General features: G+C 43.5%; 1 protein-coding gene across 5 annotated transcripts in view; it reads left to right on the forward strand.

The window, feature by feature from the left end:
- STARD13 (StAR related lipid transfer domain containing 13) overlaps nt 1-12826 on the forward strand; it is a gene marked incomplete at both ends in the record, with an annotated part of 256349 nt that overhangs the window by 241078 nt on the left and 2445 nt on the right. For all 5 annotated transcript variants that reach the window (XM_080612400.1, XM_080612401.1, XM_080612404.1 and 2 more), the window contains 5 exons: nt 158-356; nt 6924-7131; nt 8049-8163; nt 8917-9138; nt 11074-11291. In XM_080612400.1, the coding sequence (XP_080468526.1) occupies nt 158-356; nt 6924-7131; nt 8049-8163; nt 8917-9138; nt 11074-11291 (962 nt within the window). The remainder of the gene's footprint in view (nt 1-157; nt 357-6923; nt 7132-8048; nt 8164-8916; nt 9139-11073; nt 11292-12826) is intronic.

Below are 12826 nucleotides of genomic sequence, written 5' to 3' on the forward strand. Positions count from 1 at the left end.
ACCTCTGCATTTGCACTTTTTCCCTGTTCTTGCCTAGAGGGAAATAAGTAACCCAAGCTTTGGTCATGATCAAAGTCCCCTGCAATGGATTTTATATGTAGAGAGATTCTTTAAGTAAGCTTTTTTTTTAACTCAGTTCAACTTTGTGCCTTTTTAGGTGGGTCTGTTTCGAAAATCCGGAGTGAAATCCCGAATCCAGGCCCTACGCCAGATGAATGAGAGCTCACCAGACAATGTCAGCTATGAAGACCAGTCGGCATATGATGTGGCAGACATGGTAAAGCAGTTTTTCAGAGACTTGCCAGAGCCTCTCCTCACAAGTAAGCTAGGAGAGACTTTTCTACACATCTACCAGTGTAAGTTTCAATGTTTTAATTATTAGAAAAATTAGAAAATATTATATACTATAAAAATATATAGTAAATAATTTTGGTATGTTAACACTGTGTGGGTTTATTTCTAGATTTTTAGAACTACCTAAAGGTTTCGATATCAAAATACTAACAATTTTCATGGAAAGACAGCATGCAAATGTTGAGAAGATTTGAAACTATCAGCCTTGCAATCAGAAAGAAGCCACAAGGACAGGATGCCATGGACATGCCTCTGGAGCTCAGATAGTCTTTTCATGAATTCTCCAGGATAAAGGGAAGGACCTTAAAAAGGCTAGGAGAATTGGCCAGGTTAATAAATAGTTAGAACAGTGGTGTCATAGTCAGGGGTTTGGGTATTTAGAACATGGGACCCAGTTTAGGAGGCCAGGTCTACTGGAGGCTGATGGAGCTGATCTGACAATGAAGGGGAAGAGAAGTTTTGGTAGGAGGCTTGCCAGACTGGTCAAGGATGCTTTAAACTAGATGTGTTTGGGGAGGGAGGCATCATTCCATCCCAACACACACAGTCAGTTGCCAGCACCTATAATAAATGCTCAGAGCAATGTAGAGATGTTCCAGCCACTCCAGCCAATGAGCCAGCTTCATTTGGAGCTCAGCTCCAGATGCCTCTATACAAACGCCCGTAGTATGGGGAACAAACAAGAGGAATTAGAGATGTGTGCACATCTAGGGGGATATGATACCATTGGTATCACAGAAACATGGTGGGATGGCTCCCATGACTGGAATGTTAGAATGGAAGGTCACAGGCTCTTTAGAAAAGACAGGCCCAGCAGACGGGGAGAGGGAGTTGTTATTTATGTTAGGGATAGGCTGGAGAGTATGGAACTCTGTCTGGAGACAGGTGAGCAGTTGACAGAGAGTTTGTGGGTCAGGGTTAAAGGGAGAACAGCGATGGGGGACATTACTGTGGGGATCTGTTACAGACCGCCTGATCAAGAGGAATCTGTGGATGAAGTGCTCTATAGACAGATAGGAACAGCCTCAGGCTCGCAGGCCCTTGTTCTCATGGGGGACTTCAACCACCCTGATACCTGTTGGAGGGATGGTACGGCCCGGAACAAGCAATCCAGGAGGTTCCTCGATTGTGTGGAAGACAACTTCCTTCTGCAAGTAATGGAGGAGCCAACAAGGAGAGGTGCCATGCTTGACCTTGTGCTCACCAACAGGGAAGGGCTCGTTGGAAATGTGACGCTCCAGGGCAGGCTTGGTTGTAGTGATCATGAAATGGTCGAATTCAAGACCCTCGGGACAGTGAGAAGAGCGTGCAGCAAGCTCACTGCCCTGGGCTTCAAGAGAGCAGACTTTGGCCTCTTCAGGAACCTGCTTAGTAAGGTTCCATGGGATACAGCCCTAGAGGGCAGGGGGGCCCAAGATTGTTGGTTGTTATTCAAGGATCACCTGCTCCAAGCTCAGGAGTGTTGCATCCCAACTAGAAGGAAGTGCAGCAGGAGGGCCAGGAGACCTCCTTGGATGGATAAGGAGCTGCTGAGGAAAATTCAAAGGGAAAAAGAGGCTTATAGAAGGTAGAAGCAGGGACAGGCGGCCTGGGAAGAATACAGGGATGTTGTCCGGGAAGCTAGGGACCAGGTGAGGAAGGCTAAGGCCCAGTTAGAATTAAACTTGGCTAGGGATGTGAAAGGTAACAGCAAGGGATTCTATAATTACACTGCAAATAAAAGACTAGGGACAACGTGAGCCCTCTCTGGAAGCTATTGAGAGAACTGGCTACCCTAGATTTGGAGAAGGCTTAATGACTTCTTTGCCTCAGTCTTCACTGGCAAAGTCTCTGACCGCACCACCCAAGGTTTGGAAGACAGACACAGGGACTGTGAGAATGAAGACCCTAGGCCCACTGTAGGAGAGGATCTGGTTAGAGACCATCTTAAAAACCTGAACGTGCACAAGTCCATGGGAGCTGACGAAATCCATCCGTGGGTCCTGAAGGAGCTGGCAAATGAAGTTGCTAAGCCACTGTCCATCATATTTGAAAAATCGTGGCAGTCAGGTGAAGTTCCTGACGACTGGAAAAAGGGAAATATAACCCCCATTTTCAAGAAGGGGAAAATGGATGACCTGGGGAATTACAGACCAGTCAGTCTCACCTCTGTGCCAGGCAAAATCTTGGAGCAGATTCTCCTGGAAGGCATGCTAAGGCACATGAAAAACAAGGAGGTGGTTGGTGACAGCCAGCATGGCTTCACTAAGGGGAAATTCTGCCTGACCAATTTGGGGGCCTTCTATGATGGGGCTACGGAGCTGATGGACAGGGGCAGAGCAGTTGACATCATCTACCTGGATTTGTGCAAAGCGTTTGACGCTGTCCCGCAAGACCCTTGTCTCTCAATTGGAGAGACATCGATTTGATAGATGGACCACTCGGTGGATAAAGAACTGGATGGCTGCACACAAAGAGTTGTGGTCAATGGTTCAGTGTCCGGCTGGAGACCAGTAACAAGTGGTGTCCCTCAGGGATCGGTGTTGGGACCGGTCTTGTTCAACATCTTTATCGGTGACATGGACAGTGGGATTGAGTGCGCCCTCAGCAAGTTTGCTGATGACACCAAGCTGTGTGGTTCGGTTGATACGCCGGAGGGAAGGGATGCCATCCAGAGGGACCTCGACACACTTGTGAGGTGGGCTGATGCCAACCTTATTTAGTTTAACCATGCCAAGTGCAAGGTCCTACACCTGGGTCGGAGCAATACCAGGCACAGCTACAGGTTGGGCAGAGAAGAGATTCAGAGCAGCCCTGCAGAGAAGGACTTGGGGGGTGTTGGTCGATGAGAAAATGAACATGAGCCGGCTTCAGTGTGCGCTCACAGCCCAGAAAGCCAACCGTGCCCTGGGCTGCATCAAGAGGAGCGTGACCAGCAGGTCAAAGGAGGTGATCCTGCCCCTCTACTCTGCTTTCGTGAGACCTCACTTGGAGTATTGTGTGCAGTTCTGGTGTCCTCAACACAAAAAGGACATGGAACTGTTGGAACAAGTCCAGAGGAGGGCCACGAGGATGATCAGGGGACTGGAGCACCTCCCGTATGAAGACAGGCTGAGAAACCTGGGGCTGTTCAGCCTGGAGAAGAGAAGGCTGCGTGGAGATCTCATAGCAGCCTTCCAGTATCTGAAGGGGGCCTATAAGGATGCTGGGGAGGGACTCTTCATTAGGGACTGTAGTGTCACATCCTGTCAGGACAAGGGGTAACGGGTTTCAAACTTAAACAGGGGAAGTTTAGATTGGATATAAGGAAGAAATTCTTTACTGTGAGGGTGGTGAGGCACTGGAACGGGTTGCCCAAAGAAATTGTGAATGCTCTATTCCTGGTGGTTTTCAAGTCCAGGTTGGACAGAGCCTTGGTTGACATTGTTTAGTGTGAGGTGTCCCTGCCCATGACAGGGGGGCTGGAACTAGATGATCTTAAGGTCCTTTCCAACCCTCACTATTCTATGATTGTATGACACAAAAATCGCAAAAACTCACGTTTTTGACATATTTGTTTAAACTGTGGGCCCTTTTCATACAATCTTAGAACAGTTTGTGTTGGAAGGGACCTTCAGATCTCATGTAGTCCAACACCCCTGTAATGAGCAGGGACATCATCAACTAGATGAGGTTCCCCTTAACCACATCCATCCTGGCCTTAAATGTCTTTATGGATGGCACATCTACCGCCTCGCTGGGCAACAGACATGCAGACAGCTACGGAATATGCGTAAAGATTTTACCCATCAACCAGGGAAGCACATCATCACCTGGTTGCTCCGATGCTGGGACAATGGGGCTGATGGTCACAAACTAGGAGGTACAGAAGCCCTGGGAGGAAATGGCAAAAGCACCCCATTGTGACTGGTCCAGAGGCTCCATGCATCCTTGGCATAGATTACAGACACATAAGTGAGTCTTCTTGGCATGGAGAATTGTTATTTGACCATAAGGACACGTGCCTTTGCAGTCCTTTTACTTGCCGTGACTTTCAATTATTTACCTTTTCATTATAGTCAGTAATACCTACATGCAAGAAACAAGCTGCCTTCATTTAAATATTCAGCTTTTGTGTAAGGATCTCATAGAGAAAATAAAGGCAGTAGATTTCTTCATTTCGGTATAAGCAGTGTTCAGCAAGAACTGCAGCTCAGATGTATCAGAATGATGAAAATCCCTGTAAATCAGGAAATGACTGTGTATCTTTTCTCCAGACTTGAGAGAGAAATAAACAGTGAGGAAAATACTGAGAAGCCAGAGGAATTAGTTTTTCCTGACAGTGTCCATTATGAAGGCCAGTCAGCCAGTGCTCTATCAGATACAGAACAGTGTATCCAGCCAGTCTAAGCCAAATAATTGGATGCACTAAAGAGAAGTGTGTCTAGTCTTTTCACTTGCAGACATTTCAGCTACCAAAATAATAGAAAGCCAATTTTAAACACTGTATAATCCCAGTGCTAAAGAATTTATGTTACTACCATTGCCTTCCTTTACTGTAAAAATCTGTCTTATGGCACATAGTCGCTAATGTATTTAACATAACAGTGTCTTGCAGCTGGTAGAGAAATGCTGTGATCCTGCATGTGAGAGGCAGCATTGCAAATAAATTCAGTGGACTTGGTCATATATGACATCTTGGGACAGAAGTGAACATTTGGCACCTAGTCCTGGAACATCATTTCCCCCTCTTCTTTCCTGATTACAAGTTGCATTTCTTGTCTGTCTGTGCATACATTGGTAAGCTTGTTCAGAAAAGCAACACAGCGATCATAAAATGGCAATCACAATTGTTTCTGTAGTGAAGAGGCCAAGGAGAAGAGTATCCACTAGAAGGACATGTTCTACATGTCCTTGGAAATAAATGACTTTCAGACTATTGTTTAATGAAAATTAGAAATGTCCTATCTTGTCACAGGAGAGACTGCAAGTAAACTACCCGCTTGCCAAAGGAAGAGAGATGTGGCAGATGTCAATGTCACTGGTGATGGGGAACTCCCCAGGTCTGACTTGGGAGCCTGGCATTAGAATTCACAACAGCCATGAGGCTGAATGGTGAAAGGATGAAACATCACTACTAGCTGACAGAAAAATGTAAATAGTGGAACAGGCTGACTGTAATCCTATGTGGTACATAGGAAGTCTGAAGAACTCTTATTTACAGTGATTGGGGGTGGGGGGGAACTGCCAGGAAAGATATTCTTCAACTGTACCAGTAGTTTAAAATATTTCAGGTAGACTTGAGGATGAGTCTCTTTAATCCAACACGGGAACAGGAAAAGATGAGCTCTGTAGACACTGGAGACAAATGTTTGGATTAAGAATGAGTAGCGGGGTTTTTTTCCATGCAACCAACAACAAACATTTTTCTGTTTTAGACAATACTGACAAAACTTCTTCCACAGAAAGAAAAATGTTGAAAATTGCTGGGATACCAATTGTATTTCATAATGTCTGCAATTAAATAGATCTGTAGCTGGGAGTTTTTCTTCCCCTTCATCCAGTTTAAATAATTATTAATGTGAAGTTAGGAAAGATTTTTCCTCTCTTGGTTTATTGGCAAGGGATTTCTGATCTTCTGGGGTGCACTAAAGGTCTTTCTTGTATAACCAGAATGGCTTGATTTTCTGTAACACAGAGGCTTGGGGATGAGATAGTTTGTGTAGTAATCTATATGGCATAGCATTGGTGAAACATTTTCCATTTCCCTAAAACTCTCAGTTGCCTAATGTTTACCTGTGACTTGAAGTCTTCTCTATGCATCAGGCCCACTAGTACTCAGTGCAGGTGAGGGAGTACCAGGAGATTATGTGGAGAGAAAAAACATGTTGCATGGATTTAGCAAGGGCTCCTCTGACTTCTCAGAAAGACCTGGCCTTGTCACTTCTAGAAAATTGGAGGCACTGGACTGTGTTCAGTTTGTCAGTCATGTCTGAAAGCTTTTAAAATAAAGTGCTTGTACAAGGCTAGCAGGCAGAGCTCAAAAGCTGGCTGTTCCCTGTACTGTAAATCTGCTTTTGTTCTTCTTCTGTTCGATTATATAGAGCATATGTAATACCCAGAGGAGGGCTCCAAGTCTAAACTGAGAAAACTTATGGTAGTTTTAGAAATGGATCTTTCTGAAGTGCTATTTAAGCATATCCATTACTTCTTTCATTAAACTCTTTTATGGTTTAGGACACAAGTATAAGTATTTTCCTGAAGACTTTTGAACTGTCTTCCCAGGGGAAAAAAGAACTTGAAAAGTACCATAAGCACTGAGTACTGCTCTCCCTTCATAAACTTTAAATGAAGTTCAGTCTCTTTTTGAGAGAACAGCCTCTCAAACGAACAGATAAATGTCATGCACTGGCTAGCTGAGCTGTGCTTGATGGAGGAGCAAATACCATGGCCTTACAGCAACCGTCTCATCTTTGCCCCTTGGTCCCCTATCATCTGCCTCTTTAGAGAGCCATTCCCAGAGTGTAAATGCCTGTGCTAACTCTGTCTTGTTGCTGGATCCTTATCTGATCCTACAATTGACCTGCTGAACATCACTTGCTTTTCCCCAGACGTTCCCAAGGAGCAGCGGCTGCAGGCAGTGCAGGCAGCCATCATGCTCATGTCTGATGAGAACCGGGAGGTTCTGCAGACTCTGCTGTGCTTCCTGAGCGATGTCACCTCTGTGGAGGAGAACCAGATGACTCCTATGAACATAGCTGTTTGTCTGGCTCCTTCCCTCTTCCACCTCAATATAGTGAAGAAAGAAAGCTCACCAAGGTAAGTTTCTTCTCAATGCTATTAATATTTAACATCCTTAACACAAAGTGATGCTTCCAGTGTTTCTCAGGGTATGCAGGATAATATTTTCCAAAGCACCTGCTTTCCAGCATGTTACACAGGGCATGGCTTCAGTGAGAGGGGAAAGCCTATGCTGCAGAGCCAGAAGCACACTTGTACATGCGCAGAACATATTTTCACAAGCCCGCAGGCATTTCTGTCTGTCGTGGATGTGCAGTGCCTGCGTTCCATGCGAAGTGCCAGTGGGGTGCTAGTGAGTTTTGCATGAGTACTGTTGGCTTCTGTGAAGGGAAAGGGCCTTATTTTGCTCTGGTTGAAGCCAAAGATTGACCATATTTTAAAAGATTTTAATATGTAGATTTTCAGTGAGTGGTCTTATACTCTGCATTTTCTGGCTATGTTCTGTCACTTGAGGAAACAGAATTTTTTTCAGGCGACATCAAGGTGGCATGTAATATGGTGAGTGAAGATGGAACAGGGCATAGGCCTCACCAAATATTAGTGATCCCAGCTTGATGTCTCTCCTGACTTTCCTCCCCACCCCTTCTGGTTCAGAATACATTGGGATTCTTGGTCATGTACACGTGTAACCAGTGTCTAAGCAAGCACTTTAAGCAGTAACAATGTAAACTAATGTACATCATGTCTGTTAGAAATCCATTTCAAAATGTACAGCTAATGCAGGACATGCATAACTTGTCCTGCTTTTACCTTTAGCTCAACAATATTTTAGCTAAACATTTTTCCTTTAAAAAGTCCAACGGTCTGAGCAATCTGTGATAAATGAAAACTAAAGATAGGCTTTTCTCACTGATGTTCTGAACATCCTGCTGCAGTTTGCTTTCATGATAAAAGGATTCAGCTCTTTTTACCTGAGACACTGAATTCAATTACAGAGTCATACAGAAAAAATATGCAACAGGGAAGCCAGATCAGAAGGACCTCAGTGAAAACCTGGCAGCTACTCAGGGACTTGCTCACATGATAATGGAATGCAACAAACTTTTTGAGGTGAGTGAGAGACTCAAACGGCATTATTCATGGCCACATAATGCAGCATCCTTTGAAGTATTTATGTTTATGCTTACATTTTCTGTCTTGTACTAGCTCAGAGATTGATGGTGCCTCTCTTATTTGTAAACTTGCTTCATCTAAAGTTTATTTATTTAATTTCTGACTGTTCCCTTCAAAGATATAACTATTGAAAATGCAGGGTGGCAGTTTTCAACCCAGATGGCTGAATTAGGAAATTTTAGTCTAATTAAAATCAAAATCTGCTGATTTGATATTTAATTTTATTATTATGCTTTAATATCTTAATTGAAACTTATTTGTCTCAAAAGGAAGAGCTGGTACACTTTATTGCTGTGTCATGTAATAAAATCACGTAGGGAGATGCAGTCATTCCTGCACCTGTTTGCACTGTAGGTGGAGGAGAGGTAATACTCATATCTCCCTTCCCCAGAAGCGCAGGATAAAATTTATGGGGTCTAGAGGAGTAACATGGGTGTGTTGACATACAGCTGAGCAGTCTAATATGGTTCTGCATGAGTAGTGTTATTCTAAGCCATGGACTGTTTTATTATACTGCTTTGTTTTCTCATCTTGTATAAGAAGCAGACAGAAATAGGTATCCATTTTACAGGTCATAGCTTACTGCAATTGGACACTGAATGGTCCATTATCCTTTAAACACATTGCCTTGAGGAAAAGTTCTCAGTGTAAGATCTTCCCTGTGTGTTTTCCTGCCCTTCTGTGGCACAGGTCCCACATGACATGGTCACCCAGTCCCGAAACTCCTATGTAGATGCAGAAGTACATTCTCCCACCCTGGACGAGCTTGGGAAACAAGTGGATGAGGAAGGAGGGAACTATCAGACGTACCTGGAAAGTCTCATGCAGAATCTCCAGAAAGAAGCAAAAGAGAAATTCAAAGGATGGGTCACATGTTCCAGTACAGAGAACACAGAACTTGCCTACAAAAAGGTAATTTGGGGAGATGTGGAAGAAGCAGTAAAGAAACCAAAGCAAAATACATCCTAGCTACACAACACCCTGACTTGTCGCATGGCTAAATACATACCCTTCTGTCTGGTGAGGCACAGGATTTTTTTAAAAAGACTACCAAAAGCAATTTAAAACGTAAGATAAGTGATTCAAGTATGAGATTCCAGGAAAAGGCACACAAATCAAGTTGAAGTCTCCAAAATGGTTAAAGTGATACAGCAAATAACACAACCAGAGAACAGCTGAGACTTTAAACAACAGATAACATTGCCTGGGTAAGCTCTTTAGCTATCTCCTGTTGTTTGCCAGGAGTTTGGAGAGCACAGCAGAACATAGGTATTAAAAAAGCGCTTCAGGCTGTCCACTGCTTTACTTCGCCAGGCCAGCCACATGACCAGTTTTATCCCTGATCCTCTTATCCATGTTTCCAGTGGGTTTTTGATATCTGCAACTTTTATCAAAATTTCTGAAGTTGTTCCTGTCTCCATCACTTCTGCAGGGGAAGCCAGACCACTGCGAGCAGGAGGAGAGTGCTGCAGGGTCCCTGCAGACAGTGGAGTTCAGGGCTAGTAGAAATGCAATGGCAAAAGAGAGGTCTGCAAAACAGCAGCAGCTAGTGAAAGAAGGGGTGGATGACTCTAGTTACTATGGGAAAGAGCACTGGAAAGAGCATATAATCTAGATGGTGAGGGGGCAGGAGGCAGAATTACCCCTGTCTGGGTAATGCAACCCCTCTGTTAAGGCAAAGAAATTGCAGTTACTCTGGTTTGTAGGCAGCTTCTGTGAGTGATGCCTCCAGTGAGGGACTGTGGGAGGTTGGGGAGGGAGTAGCAGAGCTCAGGTGAGACTAGGATGTGAGAGAGGGGAGAGAGTGAATAGGGGCATGCACAGATCTAAGCGTGTGAGAATACAGGAGGGATTGGGAGTCCCTCGGGCTGTGGGGCAGGGGGACTGGGGAACTGGGAGCTTCGGGGAGAAGGAATCATAACAACAAAATAATTTGGGGTGGAAGGTGGGTTTCTAGGGACTCAATCCTGGGCCTGTGGGAAGCTCTGAAGGTTTCTGGAGTACTAGATTGATATGAGAGCACTCACATTGATATATGAGGATGCTAGAGTAGGGAGAGGTTGGAAAATCAGGGCTTGCAAGATCTAGTGCTTACATTTAACTTGTTTGCTGCCTGAAATCTGATCTCTAAAACCATGCAGAAAAGCTCTTTGGGTGGAATTTAGGATATTCACTTTGTGCATAGCTCAGCACTTTGTGCTCCCCTTATTGCATGCTATGGAGGTATAACAAGTAACAGGAACCATGAGCTAGGAAGAATTAGCAAGCAGTTTGTGGGTTTTGTCTTTGAAAGGCATTTTCCCAATATCTCCCTTGCAGCTATTTTGAGGAGCAAACATCTGTGTACCTGACACAAAACTGAATCAGCATGTGTTCTGCTCTTCCATCAATTAACTGGGAGGGTTAATGGATCCTCAGTCCCAACTAATGCATCAGATTGCCCAAGGTGGTAGCTTTACTCCAGCCCAAAGTTTCAGTCTCTCATTTCATTTCTTTTTACTTCTACATACATTTTCTGTATTAACTTGGGATGCTTGGGGTTGAAAAAATGCCTGTCACACAAGAAATAATACAGCAACCCCACTGGTACTATGGGAACTGTTCTTGGTATACACTGGTGTGAAAGCAGAAATCTGACTTCAGTTTTCCATCCAGGACTAGTATGCAGATGTTTTCACATACAGTAAAGCGGCATCAATAGCAATAATAGTAATGATTAGCAGGGAAATAGGCATGCTAATAAGCTTAAGTCAGACACCCATATCAAGCCTTTGTCCTCAGTTATCCTCTGCTGAACATAGGCATTATCGTTCATGGGGGTTTATATTCTTTCTTGCTTTACTCCAGGTTGGGGATGGGAACCCACTAAGGCTTTGGAAAGCTTCAGTGGAAGTTGAAGCCCCCCCATCAGTTGTTCTGAACAGAGTGCTGAGAGAACGTCACCTCTGGGATGAGGACTTCTTGCAGTGGAAGGTGGTTGAGAGCCTGGACAAGCAGACAGAAGTTTACCAGTATGTTTTGAATAGCATGGCTCCTCATCCCATCCGAGACTTTGTTGTTCTAAGGTGAGCTAAAGGACAGTTCTTCAGTACCTTTGCTTCCTGCAGTGCATACAAGGAAGATTCAGTCTTATCTCAGCCTTTGCATCTGTGTAATAGTGCTTCGAGAACTCTACTTCTGGACAGCAGTGTTGATTTCTCAAACTGAATTAAAATTGTTCACCTAGAGCATGCTGACCTTTCCTCTGATGTAATTTGAGCAGCACATACTCCTGAGGCCATAAATATCATTTCTTCCTTAGAACAGATGTCTGATAATAGCTGCTGTTCTCTCCTAGCTTTGTTTGTTGTCAAAACAGAGCAAATAGAACCCAATTGTTTTTTACACTGCTTTTGCCATTCGCTGGGGAATGTCTGATGTAGAAGAGCTAAATGTTTAGTAGAGAAGATAGTGACGTTTGTAAGCTAAGGTGGTTATTCGGTGTCTATATAAGTTGTTATTTTAGATTTGCAGTTGGAATCTTTGTAGACCAAGAAATGCTAACCCATAAAAATACTAATGTGGAAATGAGCAAAGAAAGCCAGAAGATATGTATTCTGACTGTATTCCAGGGAATCACATCTCTCAAATGTGTAGTTGTGTACCAATATTCCAAATTCAGTCCCAGTTCTGCTGTTGTCTGTTTGCCTGTACAGAACAGACCAAAAAAATCCTCTTTTGCACCTTCTGCCTTTGAAATCCTGGCCCTTTGCTAGCTTGGAGCTATTGTGGACCTGCTGACATATTTCACTTACAGAGTCAGTTCTGCAGTTATTTATTTCAGGATTTGTGCATTCCTGTTCCTTGTCTCTGCTTTCTTTGATTAAAGGGATGCGCCAGAGAAATACAAAGCAGTTTTGACAAAGGAAATAGTACAGTGAGTCAGAATTGTATTAGAGGTAACGATTGAAGGAAAAAGATGAGCCCAATAAAATATAATTATGATAGTACATCCCTTTTATGAACTTCACTGTTCTCTTAGAGAATGACAACATGCAGATATTACCGGTATAAGGGAAGAATTATTGGCACTCTTAGGGAAAGATTTTAAAAATGCTTTCTGCAAGTTCTTTATAATGTTAAAACAGCAGTCCTCCCATTGCTTTATTTCCTTTGCCTTCCCACAGTATACTGGACTAAATTAATTATTTTATAGTTAATTTTCTTTTATAATATTATTGACTTAAATCAATGATAAATTTGGCTCTCCACATAGCACTGAGAAGATTGTCTGGGACTGGTGGGGAGGTCTTGATGACCGTAATTCTGTCCTCTTATTTGCCACTTAGTTCACACTATTAGGTTTCACAGTGGTTTGTGTTCTTTAAAGACCTGCTGTGCAGTCACATCACTTAAAGAAAAATCTTGCCATCAAATTCTCATTCTTTTCACTAACCCAGGCAGAATGACCCCCAAGGACTGAAATACATATCATAAAACAGGATCCTGGTGGGTTTTTAAAGGCTAAAAACAGCTGTCAGGCAGATTTGTCAGATTCTGTTGTTTATCTCTTTTAATTTATATCATTAAGTCTACAGCAAGGTCTGACAACAATATCACA

The sequence above is a fragment of the Psittacula echo genome (assembly GCF_963264785.1).
Source record: "Psittacula echo genome assembly, chromosome: 3".
NCBI lineage: Eukaryota > Metazoa > Chordata > Aves > Psittaciformes > Psittacidae > Psittacula > Psittacula echo.